Genomic DNA, 24,240 nt, shown 5'->3' on the forward strand with positions numbered 1-24,240 from the left:
TGTTGCTGGTTCTGGAGGGGGAGTATGAATGATTCTGTATCTGGTGGGAGAGTGAGACCTAGAGGTCAAAGCAGAGGGGTTGGGAGTCAGGATTCCTGTGTATCATGAAGTTTCAAGGAAGAGGGGACCATTAGATCATTACTAGTGAGCTCCAATCTAACAAGCCAGAAACTTTTTCACCCTGGCTTCTGTCTCCAGTTCTGACACTAACTGGTTGTGTCGCCTTGGGAATATCACTTAGTCTCTGGAGGTGGGGGGTCACATTTATGCTCTGCAAAAGGAAGATCCACTGATGACTAGATGGAGGCTTTACAGGCAAAAAAGAGACAGTGCCTCCATCCCAAGAACAAGGTGCCTGAGAGCTGTGGACAGCCCCCAGTGCAGGGGTGGGAGTTTGCAGGCACAGGAGAATGAAAGAAAAAACAGTGAGGTGATTCTGCATAGAGAGGGTAACCTCTCCCCCAACTACCATTTTCTTTCTGCCTTTGTATTCATCAACCTCCTTTGTCACACATGTAGAAGGCCCAATTCCCTGTTCTCTTGGGCACTCATTTGCACCCAGCGTGAGAGGGTGTAAATCACTCCTGACTGGGCATCGCAGCCTTCTGCACCTACTGGTCATGGCTGTCAATGGTCCAGCACTTCCTACAATGGGAGTGGGCACACACATGCACTTACCTTATCCCTGTGCCTGTTTTCTGGCAGCCCTGTGGCTAGTGCCCTCTCAGGATTCTGCCCTGTGGAATCCTGGCTTTGCTGGCCACGTCTGCATTGTGATAAAGTACCCAGGACTAGCCCGGCTCAGATGGCTTTGGCTTGTGGGGTGTGGATTGCAGGTCTCTGGAATTGCAAAGTGGGCATTAACGCTTGGGCTGGAACCCTAGGCTCTGGGACCTTTCTTGCCATCTCAGGCTCCAGCCTCAATCTGAACATCTCCATTGCAGCTGTACAGCTCTGCTGCCTGAGCCCCGTGACATGGGCTAGCCACCAGTGTTTTATTGCAGAATAGACTCTCAGTTTCCTCCCCCAGCCCCTCATACTTGGCAGAAGCTCTCTTCCCACCAGCCTCCTTCCCATGAGGGCTTGGGTGGGATGTGAAGGCAGAATTGGTCCCCTCCTGTCTCTCGTCTGGGGGAAGGTTTGCGGGATTCAGCAACACAATGGTTATTTGGGCTTGGTCTGCCCTTTCCTAGCTCCCGTGTGAGCTTCCCTTCTCCTGGCACAGGGACTGACTCTTGGCTGTGCGCACTCTGTCCAGGCAGGCAACAGGACGGCGAGTGAGAATGAGCAGAACCTCCAGCAGGAAAGTCCCCAGTGAGTGGAGCCACACAGAGAGCTGCTGGGAAATGTTTAGCATCTCCTACAGTCCTGGATGGGCCCTTGCCCCAGAGACAACAGCTGGACATGTACCAGCAAGACCATATGGGTCAGCATGATAGACGGGGTCAGCCCCAAGAGTCTGACACTGGACACGTGTTCTGTACACGTCACAGCCAAGTAGGGGCTGAAGGAGAATGGGGTGGTTTGGAGAAGGCACAGGGGGTCCCACTCCTAGGGCTGCAGGGGGGGGGGGGAGTCCATGGGGAGGAGTCTGTCTGGATCCATCTCCGATTTGTCCCAAATGTAAACATTTTTGCCTTTCAGCTGCGAGAACTTTTGCGTGACCAATCAAGAACCAGCTCTGTAGCAGCACAGCAGAGGGGCAAAAATAGCTCTTTGACCTGTTGGCTCTGAATCTCAGAGTTGTCCCACCTCCTACCTGCACTAAAGTGTTTACCACAATTACTGAGAGCAGGAGCCAGAGTGGATGGGAGGTCTGTTGCTTCCCATCGCTGTCCATGGCTTTCAGCTCCCAAATACTGCTCCATCCTCCATTTGGTCGGGACCTAGCCAGGGCTGCTGGAACAGTTTGTAGCGTTGGGGGAGGGGAGGGGGTTATAGAATGAGAGTAATCGAACCAAACTGTAAACACTGGATCTAACAGAAACCAAGGCACTCTCACCCTAGTTCCTGCACCTGTGGGAGTAGCATCAGGCTGCCCTGTGTGAGTGGTGACCCCTGACTCTGCTTATCCAAGCAAACTCCAATCACCTCTCTTCACCGCTGCAGCGCCAGATGCCTCCCAGTCCTGCCTCAGTGTGGGGATGAGATGGGCCAAGGAGACAGCATCCCTAGGGAGACTCCACATTGTCCTGGGCTGGCCCCTCCCGTGGCCCACTCAAGGGAGACTGATTAGCAAAGCATCCACAACTAAGATTTTTGTTTCTACTGGTTGTGCACATTGGCACATGCCTTGGTGCACATTTATGCTGCACATGAATGGAAAAGATTAGTGGGCACTTTGCCATAGGGCTACATTAATTGTCCCCTCTCAAATCTGCTCAAGCCTTTTGCCAGTTGCGGTGGCTCTGGTACTGTGCCCATCCACATTCCAGTATTGGCCCCAGCTCTGCAGGCCCAAGTCCCTCCCAGGCCAGTAACAAAACTGGCCTGTTCTGCTGGAGACAGACCAGTCAGACAAGGTTCTGTGAAGTCCACGGCTGGCCCTGGAGCTCTAGGACGGCAGTTCCCTAAAGGCAAGATGTGGTATAGAATCATAGGACTGGTGTTTTATTGCTGCTGCCATACAGACCTGAACACATCACGGTCTGAGGACAGGACAAGGAGTAATGGGCTTAAAGTGCAGCAGGGGAGGTTTAGATTGGACATTAGGAAAAAATTCCTAACTGTCAGGGTGGTCAAATATTGGAATAAATTGCCAAGGGAGGTGGTGGAATCTCCCTCTCTGGAGATATTTAAGAACAGGTTAGATAGACATCTGTCAGGGATGGTGTAGGTGGAGCTTGGTCCTGCCTTGAGGGCGGGGGGCTGGACTCGATGACCTCTTGAGGTCCCTTCCAGTCCTATTATTCTATGATTCTATGTCTTCTGCCACTGAAGCAGTCTGCAGACTGCATAGAAAGCGAGTAGCGATAAACAGGAGTCCAGTTGAATGGAAGCTGGAATCATAGCAGCACCGAGCTCAGATTTTTAAAACACAATCTGGTGACATCACTCGCTCTCTGAGTACAGTGATAACCTGCAAGGGCTAGGTATGTTTACCATGATCATAGAATCATAGGACTGGAAGGGACCTCGACAGGTCATTGAGTCCAGTCCCTTGCCCTCATGGCAGGACCAAATACTGTCTAGACCATCCCTGATAGACATTTATCTAACCTACTCTTAAATATCTTCACAGATGGAGATTCCACAACTCCCTGGGCAATTTATTCCAGTGTTTGACTACCCTGACAGTTAGGAACTTTTTCCTAATGTCCAACCTAAACCTCCCTTGCTGCAGTTTAAGCCCATTGCTTCTTGTTCTATCCCCAGAGGCCAAGATGAACAAGTTTTCTCCCTCCTCCTTGTGACACTCTTTTAGATATCTGAAAACTGATATCATGTCCCCCCTCAATCTTCTCTTTTTTAAACTAAACCTAATTCCTTCAGCCTTCCCTCATAGGTCATGTTCTCTAGACCTTTAATCATTCTCATTGCTCTTCTCTGGACCCTCTCTAATTTCTCCACATCTTTCCTGAAATGCGGTGCCCAGAACTGAACACAATACTCCAATTGAGGCCTAACCAGCGCAGAGTAGAGTGGAAGAATGACTTCTTGTCTCTTGCTCACAACACACCTGTTAATGCATCCCAGAATCCTGTTTGCTTTCTTTGCAACAGCATCACACTGCTGACTCATATTCAACTTGTGGTCCACTATAACCCCTAGATCCCTTTCTACCGTACTCCTTCCCAGACAGTCGCTTCCCATTCTGTGGGTGTGAAACTGATTGTTCCTTCCCAAGTGGAGCACTTTGCATTTGTCTTTATTAAACTTCATCCTGTTTACCTCAGACCATTTCTCCAATTTGTCCAGGTCATTTTGAATTATGACCCTATCCTCCAGATCAGTCACAACCCCTCCCAGCTTGGTATCATCTGCAAACTTAATAAACGTACTTTCTATACCAATATCTAAATCGTTGATGAAGATATTGAACAGAGCCGGTCCCAAAACAGACCCCTGCGGAATCCTACTTGTTATGCCTTTCCAGCAGGATTGTGAACCATTAATAACTACTCTCTGAGTATGGTTTTCCAGCCAGTTATGCACCCACCTTATAGTAGCCCCATCTAAGTTGTATTTACCTAGTTTATTGATAAGAATATCATGCGAGACCATATCAAACCCCTTACTAAAGTCTAGGTATACCACATCCACCGCTTCTCCCTTATCCACAAGACTTGTTATCCTATCAAAGAAAGCTATCAGATTGGTTTGACATGATTTGTTCTTTACAAATCCATGCTGGCTGTTCCCTATCACCTTGCCACTTTCCAAGTGTTTTCAGATGATTTCCTTAATTACTTGCTCCATTATCTTCCCTGGCACAGAAGTTAAACTAACTGGTCTGTAGTTTTCTGGGTTGTTCTTATTTCCCTTTTTATAAATGGGCACTATATTTGCCCTTTTCCAGTCCTCTGGAATCTCTCCTGTCTCCCATGATTTTCCAAAGATGATAGCTAGAGGCTCAGATACCTCCTCTATCAGCTCCTTGAGTATTCTAGGATGCATTTCATCAGGCCCTGGTGCCTTGCAGGCATCTAACTTTTCTAGGTGATTGTTCTTTTTTTATTTTACCTTCTAAAACTACCCCCTTCCCACTAGCATGTCACTATGGGTATGTCTACACTACAGCACTAATTTGAACTAACTTAATTCAAATTAGTTAATTCGAACTAAGCTAATTCGAATTAGTGCATCTAGACTAATTTCATGAATTTCCACTACATGCATCTGACGAAGTAGGTCTTTGCCCACGAAAGCTTATGCTCCAATAAATCTGTTAGTCATAAGGTGCCACAGGACTTCTAGTTGTTTTTGCAGATTCACACTAACACAGCTACCCCTCTGATACATATGGCAACAGAGGCTCTTCAGCTTATAACATATTTTGATAACAGTTCTCCAGCAAAATCCTATAATGTTATACATACAAATGATATCCACCTTTGGAAAGAACAACAGGTTTCAGCAGATCCTGACTTTTTATGTGATAGTTTTGGTCACAGAAATCCCCTTGGTGTGCTGAGATACCACTGAGCCTGCCTCCCTGGGCAACGCCTTTACCTCATCTTGCTGAGCCAAGCCCTCTGGCCTTCTCCAGCACTGACACAGAGATGGGGTCACAAACCTATGCACAGTACTACAGATGCTGAGATCAGCTCCGTTCTGGAAAGGCTCAGTCAAAAGGGCTTGACACAGCTCTCGAGTGCACAGCCGCAGTGGGAGCAGGCTGCTAGATACATCTGTCTGTCTGTATAAAGTTTTATACAGAGCAAGCTTCTTATCATCTGCTCTCTTTCTTATGTAAAAGGAGAGATATGCACAGCTGCCCCCGCAGGTAACATTTACACTGAGTTTATTAATAAACAAAAGTGAGCTTATTAAGCATGAAAGAAAAGGTAGGATTTAACTGGTCAGAAGAGACTGAAGACAGAACAATGTAGGTTATTAAACAAAATCAAACAGAATGTGCAAGCTAAGTTTTCCTTCCCTTAATGTCTTTTACTAGCTCATTTTAAAGATACAAGTTTTGTGACAATTATTTAATTCTCCCCAGTGAATTGAGACACAAAGAATCCAACCAACCAACCCACCCCTCATAACAGACCATTCATTCAAGTCCTACACTGATAGGCTGGATTAAAGGAGGGATCACTTGATGACTGCCTTATTCTGTTTGTTCCCTCTGACATAGATGGCAGCCATTGCTGGAAGAGAGGATGCTGGGTTAGATGGTCTGAACCCGCAGGGTCATTCCTATTACAATAATATCATTCCCTGTGCCTCTGGCAAGCAGGACTCAGTCACTCGGTTAGATGTGGATCAGTCCTGAACGTGTGTCCGTGGGGGGACATGTCAGGGTGAGCATGTGAGCTCCGGTGCATCTAGGACCTGGAGAAGCAGCGTCTGACTTTAATTCTGAATTCCATGAGTTCCAGGCCTTGTGTGTCTCATGATGGGGAGTGTCCCAGGCTGGCCTTGACTGCTGTGATCACAGATCAGCAGCACACATGGCTGGTTGGCTGGTACCCATGAGGTGGGTGAGGGAGAGCTGTATCCCAGTGATCCAGGCCCTGTCCCACAGTGCCAGTACAGACTGCAGTCTGAGGGAGCCACCCAAGGTGACCTGCATGGCTGAGCCCCAGGGATGTTGCACTTGGCACCAACAGGACAAGAGGCTTTGCTCCCAGCTACAAGCAGTGCCAAGCTCAGATGACACACAAGCTGCTACAGCACTCTCCTTTCCCCAGAAGACCCCTCCCCACGCAGTCCTTCAGGGCCCTGGTGCACTAACCTGCTGGCCCTGTTTCTTCAGATGGGAGGGGAACGGTACAAGGGCTGGATGGGGGTAAATACAAGCTGGTGCACGAAGCACTGGCCCCGTGTTGCAGGCTACTTGGCATCTGGGGGAGCCAGCTTGATTTGGACTCTGGAGCCCCACACTCCAAAGAAAGGGAAAATTTTCTCTGTGGCAAAGGAGGCTGTGAAATTGAAGATGGGAACCTCATTCTCAGCATCATAAAATGCCACCAGCCCTGCTTCATAATCCAGGTAAATTCGAATCCTCGCAGGGCTCCCCTCCAGGAGCACAGTGTTCTCTGGGGAGGTGCAAGCCTTGAACCCATTGAACTGCTCATGCACAGCCCAGAGCCCCTCCTCAGGATGAAGGCTCAGACTGCTCTTCCTCAGCACAGACTGTCTGGCCACCCCTACTGCCCAGCCAGACCTCCCCGTTAACTCCACCACCCAGAAATGTCTCCCTGAGTTGAATCCCTCCATACCCAGCACACATGGCTCAAGGTCAAATCTGTTGGGGTTCCTGACCAGCCTTTGCGCATAGTCTCCCATCCTCACAACCTTTCCATCTTCAGACAGGATGAGCTCGGGGTTTGCCGTGTCCTGGTCCAGCACTACATTGGCTGCAGAGAGAGAGAGAATCAGAGCTTTAGAGACCCAGGCCTGGCATGACCCAGAATGGACCCAACTCCAACCAGAGACCTGCAAAGTGCCTGCCAGTCCCACTCCCCATGCAGAGCCAGGCTAGGGGCCTAGCAATATGATTGGGTGGGCCAGGCCACTGGAACTAGGCAGTCTGCGTTTGCCACATTCAGCCTTGTTTGGCTTCAAGAGGTGTGTGTCAAGCAGCCCTGGTACCTGGGTAGTTCCTGTGAAGTGTGTGCAACCATGTGGGATGAACTGATGGAAAAACAATGAAGACTTTTAGTAGGAGATTTTGAAATGGCCTGTGTCCCGCAGGTTCAAAATGGAATGATTTCACATTTATTAAAAGTTGTTCTGAAAAAATGTTCAGTTTTCAAGGGTTTGTTTTTCATTTTCTTCCCTTATTACCACCAAAAAAGTAAAATGAACAAAAAGCAAAACAAAACTCAAAGAAAAAGCCCAAACTCAAACATTTTTGTAGGTAAAATAAAACCTAGACATTTTTTAAAACACTTATTTTTTCATACAAATGCCCTTGTTTGACAATGCTGTTTTCTAGGGGAAAGCCTCCTCCCAGCTCTCATTCTGAAATTGTCCCTGCTGTCAGGGGATTATTCTGAAGGACTCTGGTGATGGTGTTTGGCAAACCAAGGTCTGTGCTGGGCATTTCTGGGCATAGGATGCATGTGTTCCACTGAGATATGCAGCTCACTAGATCGTCACTTATTTCATTACTAGTACACATAGTATGGTAACACACTGAAGCCCCAACCTAGATTTCTAGATTCTGAGACCAGAAGGGGCCACCTTTTATCTAACATGTATTTTCCAAGCCCACATAGGCCTGATCTACATTGAATTCTCTCTTTTACTTCAGGGGTGTCATTTTCTACAGAAACAGATAAATTAATATAACGCCTAGTGTGGATGCAGTTATACCAGGATAACGGTGCTCTACCCAGCTTATTCCCTTCCGTTACAGGAATAAGGCCTGGAATCACTATTTGGGTAAAGGGAGTGATTTTTACCAAAATAGTCACTGGTACATCTCTTAGTTCAGACATAGTTATACTGGCATGAACGTGCTTTATAGAGAGACAGCTTATCTGGCTTCCAGAACAAGTCAAAGCACTTTTAGACTACATCTACGCTGGGAAGGTTCATTGACAAAAGTGCTGTAAACATGCAAAAGTTTCTGAAAGTGAAAACTGGTCAAACTGATTTTTCTGCCTCCTATTGTCGACATTTCCTGACCACATTGCTAGCTCCCCTGTCGGGAGCAAAACATTGTGAATAAGGATCCCACAGTGCAGTGTGGGGGGAAATCAGAGCTGATCTCTGAGCTGAGGAATGTCAAAGCAGCACAGCAGTCTCTCCAGCCCTCCCACTGCAGCAGCAGTCAGCTTGCCACAGGGCAGAACAGAAGCATTCCAATGATTTGCTCTTTGTTTGTTCCCCCAATGGAGCTGCTCACTCAGCTGTCAGACACTTCCTGGAGCTTTGAAAGGGGAGGGGCCCACAGGGCAGCAGAGATCACACTACACTGAGCACAGCTATCACTGCAGGCCTCATGGGATACTGGCAGAAGCTTCTTCTGTGGACAAAAAAAACCAGCAGCGTTTACACTGGCCCTTTGTCAGCAATAAAAGGAGAGGAAAAGACAAAAGTCTCTGGCAGGGCTGGAAGTTTTTTTCTGCCAAAACTAGGTGTTTATATGCCAGGCTGCATATAATATATGGGGGCAAGGCTCCAACTTACCAAATTTGGCAGGGTAAGTCCCTAAAAAAGAAACAGAAATAAACATATGATTAATAAGAGCATCTTTTTTCAGGAATGTACATTGAAATGATGGTGTAAGGCCTGGTCTACTCACTGTGCTTGTGTCGATGGGAGTGTGTTGATTAGAAGTGTGATTATTAAGTGATATAATGGTGCAAATGTAGATGCAGTTACTGGTGTAATTTATTCCCAGTCCCCAAAGGAACAAGCTACACCAGTACAATCATCTTTAAACCAGTACCCTATAGTAGGGATTGTGCTGCTGATTGGATGTTGCTGAGGGGATGTGCTGCCCTGGTGGCAGTGTCAAAAGAACCCCCCCAAAAGCAGCTCCTTTACCCTGCTTTTTTCTAGTGTTTGGTTCAGAACCTTGGGGTTCTCTCTTTAGCCCTATCTGCTAGGGAAGACCTCGCCATGTTTGAGCTCTGTTCAGAGGGTTTTCAAAAAACCCTCGTTAGAAATTGGTTATGTTGTATATGTAGGTTGTTTATAACTTGTCTAAGATATGTTTTAGAGAGTCTGCCTCTCTGTTCAAGAACTTCTCTAAAGGGTCAAAGCTCGAGCCACCAAATTCAGTATGCAGCTTCCTCTAATCATCACTTAAAGCAAGGTCAGGGTGTGCTTGTGCCAGGAAAACAGGATGTGCCTGGAAAGGGATTGCTGCTCATAAAGCCAAACAGAAGAGAGACAGACTCATCAAAGCAAGTACAGTCCTCAAAACCGACCTAACTGGGCGAATGCTGAAAGAAGACTGAGGGCGGGCTCAGGGAGAATGCGCAGAATGCCACCTCTGCCCACCAGCCCCAGCATAGAGCTGCTGCACCAGCTTCATTCTAGGCCAGCTAATGTTTGTGCTTCCCCCCTAGCTGTGGCAGTTTAGCATTGGGGCCAGGGAAGGGGAGTCTCAATGCCCTCACCCTGGCCATGGCATCCAACCCAGAGCTGCTGCTGCTGGGGGATCAGTGGCCCCACCCAACCTTACCTGGACCTGCCCCAGCTGGTGGACTTGCACCCCTCCCTTGGCTGTGCTCAGTGGAGCTGCAGTGGCCATGGAGAGGTGCTTCTCACCTGGGCCCAAGCTGCTGTGCTGAGAGAGGGCTAGGGTTGTCCTCTCTCCCCAGGGCAGCCTGCATCCTGAAACCCTCACTCCCAGCCCCACCCAGAGCAATGATTTAAGTGAAGCATGAAACAAAAATTAATTGAGCTAAGGATCCGAGCAACGCCGGGTAAATCTGCTAGTTTATAATAAATGATTAATGGGTATTTTAATAGAGGCTTGTTAAATTGCTATAGGCTGCTACTGAGTCCAGCAGGTAGTTCACTTCTAGTGAGTGCAGAACCATCTCTGATACATACTGCTCCGTTCTGGATCATGCTTAGGACATCTAGCTGTCAGTTCATAAGCCAGCTGTAAATGATCCTTAGCGGAACGTGTGAATGAAAACCCATTCCCAGCCAGGGTTCTCTGCCCCCCATCTTTCTGCCAGTTCAGCAAGTCTCCACTAGTGATTCTTACCATGTATTTTGAGCAGACAAACTGCCAGGGCAATGCAAACAGCCAGGACTGCACATTTATTCCTCGTCCAGGGAAGGACTTGCAAGGAAAAGGAACCTGGAACACACAACCCCGCGCTCACATTAGTTGGAAATCAAGAGGTTTATTCCAGAGAAGTTCATCCCCGCAGGGTTCGTGTGAGCCAAGTGGAAATCTGGCCCTGAAGGTACTAAGGAGAAACATGAGATGGAATTTTCAAAAGCACTTTAGTGTTGCAGGAACACTGATGCCATTGGAAGTCAGAAACCATTAAAACATGAATCTGTGACCTGTTCGGGAAGGAGAGCCATGCTAGGAAAAGCCACCTAGCAGAGACACAGTTACACAGACAACTCTGCACTTTTACTTTGGCTTCACAGTTTCACTGGTGTGGGTCGGGATTTACAAAGTGCCTACATGCCTTTTGCAGATGAGATCCAGGTGCCTAAATCTGCTAGGCATTGCTATTCTAAACACATGACTTACCCACATAACTTCCTGAAGAAGTCCCTGATAGCACAAGAAATTGAACACACATTTCTCAAGTGAGTGCCCTACCCCTGGGTCCATCCTTCCTCTGCAGGCCATGCTCTCAGGCCCCTCAAACTGTGCCACACAACACACCTCACCTCCTGGATGCACTTCACTTCACAACTATTTTGCACGGCACTCAAGATGCCTTTACGTAATGGCTCTGGACTGAGCTGTGTACCAACAGGCCAGTGGCACAAAAGGAGCCACAGAAAAGCTCACAAGCAACCTCAAAGAGGTTTTCTAGACACAGAAATGGCACAGCCGTGAAGGCTGATGTTCCCCCCGAAGTATCGGATCACGAAATCTTGTGCCTTGAATGTGTCATGTGGGGTGGGAGAGAAACACGCCACATTTCTCTGCAGCCACCAGGCCCTCCTCACTCTCATCGCTTTCTCCTCTGACCTCTGGGACGCATTCCACAGTTGGGGAATGGAGGCACATTAAGTGACTTGGCTAAGGTCAGCGAGGACGTCTGTGCCAGAGCTGAGAATTAAACTCAGAGAAGAAAAAGTTTCTAGCATCAAATAAAACCCCTCAGAGGCTACAGGAGTAGGCTGGTGTGCTGTCAGTGTCTGCACAGGTATAGCAGGGGGCTCAGAGCCCTGGGAAGTTAGAGGGGGTGGGGACAAGTGTTCCTGCCAGGAGGGCTGGGGCGACACATGGGGGGATATAAGGGGCCAGTAGGGGACTATGCGGGGGGACCTGGTGCCTGTAGGAGTGGTCCACAACCCTTACCCCCACTCCCCGGCAGCAGCAAGGGAAGCAGAGAAAGGCACCTCCAGCTGCTTTGCTCTCCTGGTTGTGCCGCTCCAGGGGAGGGGGTAAGACCGGTGGGAAGTGGACCGATGCGGCCAGGGAGCAAAGCAGCTGGGGCCACCTTTCTCTGCTTCCCCTGCTGGTGCTGCTGCTGTTGCTGGGAAGTGTGGGGGGGTGGACCCCGCTTTGCTCTACTTCCCCTACTGCTGCTGGGGAGTGCAGAGGGGAGGGGGAGGACAGGAAGGGACCAGGAGGGACCGTGGTATCCCAATGCTTGAGGCCTGGGAACTGAGTAGGTGGGAAGTGGTCAGACAATCCCAGTAGGTGATCCATGCCCCATGCCACAGAGGAAGCTGATCTCCCCCATCTCAAGGACCTGCCAGTCTGAGCTAGGGCCCAATTCCTTCCTAGACTCTAGCTCGGTGATCAGTCTGACCCTGAGCATATGAGAAGGACCCACCAGCCAAGTATCCAGACAGAGGATTCTCTGTCCTGCCTCAAAGCATTGTGCCACCCACCTAGAATCCCATCTCCAGCTGTTGCCCATCCCTGATACTTTAAAGGAAAGCAAAAAACAAACATAAAAACCCAGAATACATCTGACCAAGTCTGCACTGGGGAAATAAATTCCTTCCTGACCCCTGCATGCAACTGAATGAAAGCTTGAAGCATGAGAGTGAATTGTAGTCAGCGACAGATAGGTAGGTAGGCAGATAGATAGATGGATAGATCTCCATATCCCCAGCTCCCTGGCATTTCCCCTGGGAGGCCTCCCCACCCTGCTTTCACACTGCTCAGAGAATGAATTTTACCCACAAATCCCCCAAGCGCTGTCAGCAGTCTGCTCCCTCGAGGAAATGCCCAGCTCCTCCTGCCCAGCTTCTGGGAAATGAGCATCAAATGCTGTGAAGTCACCTTCTCAGCCCTGCAGGGGATACAAAAGTGTTTGTTCATCTCATGGCTGTGTCCTAAATCCCCAGCCCTTCCAGCAGCTACGAGGGTCTTTGGGGTGAAAGGCAGCCCCACAGCCTGGGGACAGATCCCCTCAGGTAGCCTGGCCCCCAGGCAGGGCTTTCCATCCCAGAGACCGTGGGTCAATCCCTTCCACAAGGATGGGCCATGGCAGAAATACTTTGGGGTGAGGGGGAGAGAGCGTGAGACCACGGCATGGGGTGCTGGATCTATAGCCTGGTCTCTGAGCCTCTTCCCAGCATGACAGGGCACAAGGGACAGGCAGAGCCCGGACGTACCTGCTCACGGCGCTTCTGACACCCTAGAAGGGAATGAGAGACAGAGCAGAGTCAATGCCCATGGTCCAGCTCAGACCCCTGCCCCAGGCAGGCCCCTGGCTCTCCCAGCCCGTCCTGCCTGCTGGGCAACTGCTCATTCCCAGGCTTCCAAAGCATTGGGTTCATGTTGGAACTGAACGGGGCATCTCCTGGCCGGGGTTTCCAGCAGGGCCTGCGAGAGTCAGGGGCCCAGGTCCCAGGGGAAGTCAGTAGGAGCTGGGGGCTCCACAGTCCCTTTGGAACACCAGCTTTTGGTAGGCAGAGCAGCCTACTAGATGTGGGAATCCGGACACCTGGGGCCTGACACAGTGCCGGAAGAGTCCCTGCCTGCCTTGGTTTCCCCTGCCACCCTGGTCTGGTCAGCTGAGTGTGAGCCCCTCAGGGCCAGAGTGGACTGTGCAGGTCCTGGTACAATGCAGCCCTGATCCCAACCATGGCTGCCGGGTTCCCACTGACACGAGTTAACGGAACAATAAACTGAATGTTTCAAACAAGTTGAGGCATCAAAACAAAACAGCTGTCCTGTGGAGACTGCAGCGCCCACCCGAATGTGTTGTCATGGCTACAGGTTAGCTGCCCACTGCCCTCTTCTCCGGGCGCTCTAAGAGAACATCTACACTGTGAAAATAGACCCTTGGCAGCAATTCTCAGAGATTGGGCCCACTCACACAGGTTTGTGCTGCAGTGTAGACCTGGCTGGGGCCCCGCAGAGTCTACAGGACTATTTTTAACCCAGCAGCGCAAGCCTAGCCTAGGGAGCCAGGCTCTGAGACTCCCGGGTGTGGGTCTGTTTTTGCAATGTAGATGTGCTCCAAGTGGCTGTAAGGCCTCGCACCTTTACTTCCACGGGGTGGGCTCGGATCAGGTTTTGGGGTCCAGGGGCCAGTGGCCGCAGGGCCACGAGCGTTTGGTACCTGCAGTTCTGCCCTGGAGAGCTGTTTACAGTTAGCAACAGCAGCAAAGCCAAACAGAAGGAGAAAAGTTGCCAAAACAAGAGGCCCTTGGCATGTCCCAAACAGCTCACTCCTGGGCAGAGAGCCCTGGCAGAAGCCCAAGCACCACTGACATGCTCGAGTTCTGCACCTGGAATCTGGGCTTGCTGTGGGCAAGTCTGAGCACAAGCTCAGGGCCCGTAGTTCTCCTGTTTTCCGAGTTAAAGCAGTTTGACCAGCTCAGCGAATGCTGGAAGGCCATAGCCAAGGGGATGTGCACTGAGCCCTCCTTAGCTGTCTGCCATGAGGTGGTAAACACCAATCCTGCCCCCCCCCCCAGGGCACTGGGGCGCGGACGGCACAGCCCCACCTGCAGGAATTCAGGGGCGGGTTGCTGGCACTTCCCTTCCAGCTCCACGATCAGGGCACTGAGGCGTGAAATCTCCTCCCCCAGGCGGGCGACACTTTCCTCCTTCCTCCTGGTGATCATGCTGTCCAGCTCGCCCAGCTGGGCCAGCCGCAGGCCCTCTTCTTTGGCCAGGAGCTGGCGGAGCTGCTCACACTCAGATGTCACCCGCTGCCTTTCGAGCTCCACCTGCCGCTGGGGGGAAAGAAGGGGGCCAGGAGAGGACAGAGTGGGGTCCCGGGGGGTGAAAGGAGGGGGAGTCATGGGAAGGCACAGCACAGGATGGCCATCTGCACTGCAGGGGTCCCACCCCAGAGCATCTCTGTGCCTGTCCCCTGGGAACCAGCTTGGCGGGTGGAGGGAGAAGTCTTTCTCCTCCCCCACTACAGCCTCCTGCCTCCCTTGTGCCCACCAAAGCAGAGTGTGGGACTTTAGGCAGCTACTCCTGCCCCACTCCCTGGGAGACATCCCACAGGGGTCACCCGCAGAGCTCAGCAGCCCCACTTCCCCCCCGGCACAACAAGCTGGGATCACTCCCTGGAGTGGCCTGGGGCCAGCCATTCGGTCTCTCTCTCATGCTGCTGTTCCCCCAGGGTACACAAGGGCTACCTACCAAGTGTCTCCCAGGTGGCAAGGGGCTCAGAGCGAGCCATGGGGCCCAGAGTGGAACCCCAGGGAGAACCAGGGGCTGTGTGTATAATGGGAGCGCCCACAGGCCCGGGGAAGAGAGGGAGCTGAGGAGCCGCAGGTATTTACAAGATGCAAACAAGGAGAAAGAGGCAGCCCTGTTCCCAGACTGACAGACACGGCAGGAGGGAGGCAGAGGCAGAGGGATGGGCCTCCCAGGAACAGAGCCCTCTGCACTGCCTCTTCCCACCTCTCACTGCACCGGGGCTACTGTGTAGGTGCATATTCCTACACAGTGGGGTGCTGGTCACGCTTGGGCCCAAGCCTGCAGGCTGACCACATGTAGAGCTCTTATGTCCATGGCTGAAGGGCCCTGACACCACCCAGGTTACAGCTATCCCATCCCCGGGCTCAGCTGTGGGGCAGGACATCTGGCACCTACCATCAGCTTCTCGCTTGCCTTCTCCTCAGCCGATTGAAATCCCAGCAGCTCCCACCTCTCTTTCCTCAAACGCTGCAAGTGGCTCTGGATCTGGTCCTGCAAATGGGGATGGGGGAAGCTTTGAGCGGCTCATGCCTTAAGGCAGTAATAGTGTCAATGGCCAGCCAGAGGTTTTGTTCAAACCCACCCCCTTGCACAAGGGACTCCAGGGAACGCCGGGAGGCTGGGCAGAGCTAGGCCCCTGAACTCAGTATCCCAGACGGACACTTGCTGCACGTCTCACAGTGATTCTCCCACTAAGCCAGCCCCCTGGCCCAGGGAAGACACATGGGGACCCAACGGCTCTGCTGGTGAGTGGCATAAACACGCCATTACCCTGCGTAGCGACTGGGCGCTCCTCTCCCAACCAGAGGGGAAGGCCAGGATCACCCCACATGTCACACAGACGAGGAAGGGCAAAGCTCTTTCAGCCAGAATGGGGAGCAGCCTCTGTGTCCCTCCGAGTGCATCTGCACCGCAGCTGGGAGCAGGCTCCACTCTGATTCCAGGGACCCCGGTGCCCTGCTATATGCCAGGCAAAGTGTGTCACTCCCTGTCATGCCTGGCCCACTCAGAGGATAACAGCCTATTACTGCTGCATATTACTCCTTCAGCTCTAGTGCAATGTGGCTGTGTGGAACCAGCTCGCACTACTGCATCCCTGGCACTGCACACTCCCCCCCCCCCGCCCCAACGGTGACTCCCTACCTTGTACTCCTGGGCAGCCTCTTCCATGGGGAGCACAGGGTGTGTGCGGTGAGCTCGGGACTCCCGGCACACCAAGCAGATGGGCATCTGATCCTCCTCGCAGAAGAGCTTCAGAGCTTCCTGGTGTCTGTCGCACACTCTCTCCCCCTCCGGCTCGTGCGCCACCTGTGAGCTCAGATCTCTCACCGACCCCACCATATTCCTCAGTTCCTTGCTGGGCCGCAGGTTCCCCTGGGGGCAGGTCTCCCCGCACTGGGGGCAGCAGAAGTTTGACTCCAGTTGCCCCCAGTACTGACTGATACAGTCCTGACAGAAGCTGTGCCCACAGTCTGTAGTCACCGGCTCTTTGAAACCCTCCAGACAGATGGAGCAAGTCACTTCAGCCTGGGCTCTGGTGGCCAGCTCCCCAGCAGCCATGGCTTCTTGCAGAGAAGAGAGCCCGCAGGGTTGAGTTTCCGGTTCCTGAGCTCACACAGCTCTTTGAAAGGCAGGAGCTAAGGGGCGTTTCCAGCACTTGCTTGGTTTCCTGTTTGTACAAAAGGCCTCGTTTAGGCTCACTAATTCCCTCTTCTGAAAAGCAGCCTTTGGAAGCTTGAAAGGGAATACAGCTGCTGAATGGCTCCCTATCTCCCTGGGAGGTCCCAGTGCCCTTATCTGTTTAGCTCTCTGCCAGCAACGCCACCATTGCAGCAAGGCAGAACAGGGACTGTGCTCAGGTGCGAGCCTCATGCAGCCTCACACTGGTGCGCTCAAAGCCAGGCTGTCCGTGTCAAACTGCTAGTCCTGTGCACACATTTATCCATTTCCCATGTGCAAGAGAAAGATTGAAAACCTGCCCTAAGTGCATCCTGGGCTCCACGCGGCATTTCGATCTTTGAAATGCACTAGGGCCCTGTGGCGGGGCCACCCCACCACTTTCGGAGCCGGCCGCGGCACGGGCTCCCCCCGACCGCCGTGAGACGCGGTTCGGGGCAGCCAGCGGACGCCGCCCAGGGGAGCGGCGTCCGTGCAATTCTGCGCGGGGCGTGACGTCACCCCCGCGACGGGAACAGGCGGCGCACAAGATGGACGTCGGGGGGGACGTCATTCCCCGGCGCCGGGCGGGAGATTTAAACGCCGGGACGCCCGTCCAGAGGGGCGGCCCGGGAGACGGGGAGCACACCGGGGGACCGGAAGGTAGCGGCTACTGGTGCCCCTGGGTGAGGTACAACCCCGGGGGCCGGTGAGCCGTAGCAGGGGGAACTCGGGGGAAGAGGGAGAAGTGGCCCAGGGCTGGGCCGTGGAACCCGAGTACAGGGGAGTTTAGGGTTGCAAACACCCCCCCCCGTCATTGGCTGGGACTAGTGTCCTGGCTTTAGGGCCCTGGGTCGGGGTCCGGAGTGAGGGCGGGCCCGGACCCCCTCCCTCTCACCCTTCTCCCAGAGGGTGGTCATTGGCACCACGGGCGTGCTGTTCGGGATCGGCAACGCGGTGCGTGTATTAGAAATTAAAGGTTGGCAATTGAGAAAACGGATTCGGGTCCGGTGTCTCGCTAGATAGGAAAGGGGGGGACCCCCCCCTTCCTTTTCCCCTGCCTTCAGGGTAGAGGCGTAACACGTGGTGGAGAATGTGGGCAAGGGGCCCCGAAACAGGGGTCTAGGGGGGACGGTAAGCGATATTAACGAAGGTTTAACTCTTAGCCGAAATGGAACCCAACCGGATCATAGAATGGTGGACTGAGACGCAAAAGGTCCAGCAGCAACAGCAGATGCAGGCCCTGCAACAGTTGCTGAACCAGCTGCAAGAGCGTCAGGAGCAAGCGGCCAGGGAGCCGCGGGGAGCTGTCATGGGGGCTGTGGCCGGTACGCCGGGAGTGGACGAGGACAGTGGAGCCCGACTACCCATACGGTTGACAAAGCTGGGACCGGACGACGACCCGGAAGCCTTCTTGGTCACCTTCGAGCGGGTAGCCACAGCGGCTAGGTGGCCACAGGAACATTGGGCAACCCTGTTGGCGCCCTACCTGTCCGGGCCCGCCCAGCTGGCCTATCGCGGGATGTCGGCACGGGACGCCTTATGTTACTATAAGGTAAAAGAAGCAGTCCTCGACCAGTTGGGCGTAACCCCAGAGACCCACCGACGGAGGTTCCGGGAGGCCAGGTATGACCCACTGGAGCGGCCGCGAGCGGTGGCCCAAAGGGTGAAGGAGGCGGGCATGCGGTGGCTGGAGCCCGAGAATAAGACGGGGACACAGGTGGCCGACATGGTCATCCTAGAACAATACATGCGGATACTCCCCACGGAAGGGCAGTGGTGGGTGCGTCGCCATCTCCCGGAAACCCTAGACGAAGCCGTGACTCTAATGGAGCACTTTTTGGCCGCGGAGGGGATAGAGGGGAAAACCCACCGGCGGGTCGCCACGAGAACCCAGAAAGGGTGAACCACCCCCGGCGAAACCAGCCACACCTTTGCGGAGTGGGGAGGGCCGGAGAGGCCCCTTAGGACCCCTACCGGAGAGGAGACTCGCCCCACGATGGAGTCGACCCCTAACGGAGCCGAAGGTCGACCGGGCAACCGAGACCGGGCCAGGGGTTCCACCACCGGAGGGGGCGCCCAGAGGGGCGTGTTACCAATGCGGCCAAGAGGGCCATTACAAACGGGACTGCCCTATGATGGACTGTACCTTCGGCCAGAGGCGTGGAGCCCCAAGCACCGCACAGGTAATCAGGGAACTGTGGGTCGAGGGACGCCCGGTGGAGGCAATATTAGACTCCGGGTGCGGGCAGACCATAGTCCGGGAGGATGTAATATACCCCAAGCAGGCCAAGGGCCCCACCATAGCGCTCCGGTGTGTCCACGGGGACGTTCACCACTACCCCACCATACGAGTACGGATCGGGGATGGGGTGTTGGAGGAGGACTGTATAGTGGCGGTAGGCCCCAAGCTGGCCTACCCGCTACTGGTGGGGCGGGATTGGCCGGGACTAAAAAGACTCTTGAGCCAGTGGGGCGAGGCCGTGCCAGCCGGACAAGGAGGGGAGGACGAACGTGGGACACTGGTGGCCCAAGGGGACGAGGAACATGCGGATCCGGCGCACGCAAAGAAAGCGGAGGGGACCCCGACGATCGTCCGCCTGGAGGTGGAGGAGGGAGACTTCCTGGTGCAGCAAAGGGAAGACCCCACCCTGCGGGCGGCCTGGGCCCAGATTCAAACGACGGAAGACCCCCAGCCGGGCGGACCCACGCGCCAACCCAGAGGACCACGCTTTGAGGTGAAGGGGGACCGTTTATACCGGGTAGCAGAAGGGGAGCTCCCCGGGGAGGAGCGGTGGCAGCTCCTGGTACCGCGACCTTATCGGTGGAAGGTCTTAGAGCTAGCCCACGAACACCCGTGGTCCGGACACTTAGGGGCGGAAAAGACCCAGCAGAGGGTATTGCAACGATTTTATTGGCCCGGGGTCTACCAGGAAATTAAGGACTTCTGCGGCTCGTGTCCCCAGTGCCAAAAGACATCCACCAATCGGGTACCCCCAGCGCCGTTAGTCCCCCTCCCTGTGGTAGGGACCCCCTTTGAGCGGGTCGCACTAGACTTGGTAGGGCCTCTCGAGAAATCCGCACGGGGGCATAGTTTCATTTTGGTCATTGTGGACTATGCGACCCGCTGGCCGGAGGCCATACCCCTAAAACGGGCCACCGCCCCCGTAATAGCGGAGGCGTTAGTAAAACTGTTCTCATGGGTTGGTTTACCCAAAGAACTGTTAACGGACCAAGGGACGAATTTGACGTCCAAAGTAATGATGGAGTTATGTAAGGTGTTGCAGATACGGAAGATTCGGACCTCGGTATACCACCCGCAGACTGATGGCCTGGTGGAACGTTTTAACCGCACCCTGAAAGGGATGTTGAGGAAATTTGCGCAGGACGACCCCCGCGAATGGGACAAACTTCTCCCAGCTCTGATGTTCGCGGTGCGAGAGGTTCCCCAGTCATCCTTGGGATATTCTCCGTTCGAGTTACTGTACGGGCGACGACCTCGAGGCATCCTGGACTTGGTAAGGGAAGGCTGGGAGGCCGATAACTCCACCGCGCTGGGGACAGCCCAATATGTAGGCAAGTTAAAGAGGACCCTGCACGACTTGGCAGAGTGGGCCCAAGGGAACCTGAAAAAGTCACAAGACCGACAGAAGGAGAACTATGATAAGAAGGCCCAGGTACGGGAGTTCGAACCCGGAGACCAAGTCCTCTTACTACTGCCTAGCGGGGAGTCAAAATTGTTAGCCCACTGGCAGGGACCCTTCCGAGTATTACGGAGGGTGGGGCCTGTCGACTATGAGGTCCGGGTGAATAGAAACCGGGTAGAGGCACAAATCTACCACGTTAATTTGTTAAAGAAATGGAACCCCCGAGAGGTCCTCCTAGTAGAACCCCGGTCAACCGACATCGAGTTCGGGCCCTGGGGAGAGCCCGAGATCAGGCTAGACGGGATACAGGTCGGCGAAGACCTCTCCCGCTCACAACGAGAACAGCTACGAGGCCTCCTCGAGGGGTTCAAGGAGGTGCTGACCAGCCGCCCCGGGCAAACGACACTAGTGCAACACGAAATTAGGACGGAGCCGGGGAAGGTGGTACGGGACAATATGCGCCCGCTGCCCCGGAAACTGTGGGGTACGGTAAAGGAGGAGCTCCAAGCTATGCTAGATTGGGGAGTGATACGAGAATCCCATAGCGAGTGGCGGAGCCCCATTGTCCTGGTGCCTAAACCCGATGGGTCCGTTAGATTTTGTATAGATTTCAGAAAAGTAAATGCCATATCCCGTTTTGATGCCTACCCCATGCCGCGGATAGATGAGCTGCTGGACCGCCTGGGAGGGGCTATATACCTGTCAACATTAGACCTGACGAAAGGCTACTGGCAGATCCCCCTGGAAGCAGAAGCCCAGGTGAAGACGGCGTTCGCCACCCCCTTCGGATTATATCAGTTTACGAAAATGCCGTTCGGACTACACGGGGCCGCAGCGACATTTCAGAGACTGATGAACCGCGTCTTGAAAGATCACCAGAACTACGCAGCCGCCTATATCGACGATATCATCGTGTACAGCAATTCCTGGGAAGAACATCTGGAACACCTGAAGGCGATATTGGCAACCCTACACCAGGCAGGCCTAACTGCCAACCCAAAAAAATGTCAGTTTGGGAAGTCCGAGGTCTCGTACCTAGGATATACAGTAGGGAAGGGGGAGCTCAGACCCCTGATAGACAAAGTTCAGGCGGTACGCGAATACCCCACCCCAACTACGAAAAGACGGGTAAGGCAATTTCTCGGCTTAGCAGGGTATTATAGACGATTTATACCTAATTTCGCATCGATAGCCGCCCCTCTCACAGACCTCACCCGAAAAGGACAACCCGACCGGGTAAGATGGACCCCAGAGTGTGAGACAGCCTTCCAAGAGCTAAAAGGACGGTTGGTATGCGCGCCAGTGCTGGCACAGCCAAACTTTGATAAACCCTTCGTATTACAGACTGACGCGTCAGAAGCCGGTTTAGGGGCTGTCTTGACCCAGGAGGAGGGGGGCGAGGGTCATCCTATTTTATATTTGAGCCGCAAGCTATTTCCCCGGGAGAAGGCGTACGCAACGATAGAGAAGGAGGCCCTGGCTCTGAAATGGGCAATTGACTCACTGCGGTATTTTCTTGTAGGGGGGAAATTTACCGTGGTAACGGACCACGCGCCACTGCAGTGGATGCAGACGATGAAGGAGACCAACCCACGAGTGTTAAGGTGGTACCTGAGCCTGCAACAGTACCAATTCCAGGTGACACACCGGGCAGGAGCCGCGAACGGGAATGCGGACTGCCTGTCACGTATAGACGAAACATTAGAGGGCGGGCCGGTAAGGAGAGACTCGGACATAAGGGGGAAGGTGTGTGGCGGGGCCAACCCGCCACTTTCGGAGCCGGCCGCGGCACGGGCTCCCCCCGACCGCCGTGAGACGCGGTTCGGGGCAGCCAGCGGACGCCGCCCAGGGGAGCGGCGTCCGTGCAATTCTGCGCGGGGCGTGACGTCACCCCCGCGACGGGAACAGGCGGCGCACAAGATGGACGTCGGGGGGGACGTCATTCCCCGGCGCCGGGCGGGAGATTTAAACGCCGGGACGCCCGTCCAGAGGGGCGGCCCGGGAGACGGGGAGCACACCGGGGGACCGGAAGGTAGCGGCTACTGGCGCCCCTGGGTGAGGTACAACCCCGGGGGCCGGTGAGCCGTAGCAGGGGGAACTCGGGGGAAGAGGGAGAAGTGGCCCAGGGCTGGGCCGTGGAACCCGAGTACGGGGGAGTTTAGGGTTGCAAACACCCCCCCCGTCATTGGCTGGGACTAGTGTCCTGGCTTTAGGGCCCTGGGTCGGGGTCCGGAGTGAGGGCGGGCCCGGACCCCCTCCCTCTCACCCTTCTCCCAGAGGGTGGTCATTGGCACCACGGGCGTGCTGTTCGGGATCGGCAACGCGGTGCGTGTATTAGAAATTAAAGGTTGGCAATTGAGAAAACGGATTCGGGTCCGGTGTCTCGCTAGATAGGAAAGGGGGGGACCCCCCCCCTTCCTTTTCCCCTGCCTTCAGGGTAGAGGCGTAACAGGCCCCCGCTGAGGCTCCTGTATATTTCAAAGGTGGAACGCCACACGGCATTTCCGCCTCCGAACTGTAGCAACAGCTGGGTGAGCTCTTGCTACATTTCAAAGCAGAAGCGCCCTTCTTGACTTATCGAAAAGTCAATGGAAATACCATCAACTATTCGATTAGTTGATTAATCTAATTTTAACATCCCTATTCTGCAGTATCCCTTCCTAGACAGTCGCTTCCCATTCTGTATGTGTGAAAATTGATTTTTCCTTCCTAAGTGGAGCATTTTGCTTTTGTCCTTATTGAACCCCATTCTGTTTACCTCAGGCCATTTCTCCAGTTTGTCCAGATCATTTTGAGTTATGACTCTATCCTCCAAAGCACTTGCCACCCCTCCCAGCTTGGTACCATCTGCAAACTTAATAATTGTACTCTCTATGCCAATATCTAAATCGCTGATGAAGATATTGAACAGAACGGGTCCCAAAACAGACTCCTGTGGAACGTCACTTTTTATGTTCTTCCAGCAGGATTGTGAACCATTAATGACTCTCTGAGAACAATTATCCAGCCAGTTATGCCCCCACCTTACTGTAATCCCATCTAGGTTGTATTTCCCTATTTTACAGATAAGGTCATATGAGGATGTATCAAATACTTTACTAAAGTCTAGGTATACCATGCCTATACTGCTTCCCCCTTAACCATAAGTCTTGTTATCCTATCAAAGAAAGCTAACAGAATAGTTTGACTTGATTTGTTCTTTACAAATCCCTGCTGGCTGTTACCTATCACCTTATTAACTTCCAGAGGTTTGCAGATGAACTCCTTAATTATTTGCTCCATTATCTTTCCTGGCACAGATGTTCAGCTGACGGGTCTGTAAATTTCTAGTTGTCCTTATTTCCCTTTCTATAGATGGGCACTATGTTTTGCCGTTTTCCAGTCTTGTGGAATCTCTCCTGACTTCCATGACTTTTCAAAGATGATAGTTAATGGCTCAGATACCTCCTCTATGAGCTCCTTGTGTATTCTCGGATGCATTTCATCAGGCCCTGGTGACGTGAAGACATCTATCTTTTCTAAGTAATTTTTAGCTTGTTCTTTTTCTATTTTAACTTCTAAACATACCCATAACCCATCCCTCCTGGTCCCTTTATATTTGATCCCCCTAGCCCAAGTATCCCTCTCCTAGTTTTCATGGAAGTTGACATCACTCTGGGAAGGGCAGGGGGGAAAGAACTTCATCCAGGAGGGGGAGAGTCTGGAGGAAGGTGAGAGGTTTCCCTCAGGGTGCTACCTGGAATTGGGGTTCCACTGAGGCCTCTAACCCATCCCCTGGTCTCCCTTTCACACTGTAGATAGCTCCAGGTGTCCTACCTTTCCACCAGCATTTCCCTAGGCAGGGATACATCCAGCTGCAGTTACATGCAAACTGACCAGCCACTGCATGAACCAACAAGAGGCTACAGCCAAAATAACCCCCAGTAATCTACGCCTCCCGAGCTGTACTGTCCTGCCCCGGTGAAAACTCCAAAGCAGCATGAA

The 24,240-nt window shown here is 53.1% G+C and overlaps 1 protein-coding gene across 2 annotated transcripts; it reads right to left on the reverse strand.

The window, feature by feature from the left end:
- Window positions 1–5,447: 5,447 nt before the first annotated feature.
- Window positions 5,448–17,100, reverse strand: LOC102461133 (E3 ubiquitin-protein ligase TRIM11-like). Of its 2 annotated transcripts, none has more exons than XM_006114590.5 (8): window positions 16,097–17,099; window positions 15,350–15,445; window positions 14,245–14,475; window positions 12,904–12,926; window positions 12,466–12,578; window positions 10,346–10,441; window positions 8,809–8,829; window positions 5,448–7,028 (listed from the first exon to the last, which is right to left on the reverse strand). In XM_006114590.5, the coding sequence occupies exons 1-8, from the start codon at window positions 16,511–16,513 to the stop codon at window positions 6,502–6,504; spliced, it is 1,524 nt and encodes a 507-aa protein (XP_006114652.3). In that variant the 5' UTR covers window positions 16,514–17,099; the 3' UTR covers window positions 5,448–6,501. The 2 variants fall into 2 exon arrangements, with proteins under 2 accessions (XP_006114652.3, XP_089627478.1); XM_089771352.1 differs by having other exon boundaries at window positions 6,885–7,028; window positions 12,470–12,578; window positions 16,097–17,100.
- Window positions 17,101–24,240: the final 7,140 nt, after the last annotated feature.

Source organism: Pelodiscus sinensis, chromosome 19 (genome assembly GCF_052426305.1).
Source record: "Pelodiscus sinensis isolate ZL-2025 chromosome 19, ASM5242630v1, whole genome shotgun sequence".
In the NCBI taxonomy this organism is placed as follows: Eukaryota; Metazoa; Chordata; order Testudines; family Trionychidae; genus Pelodiscus; species Pelodiscus sinensis.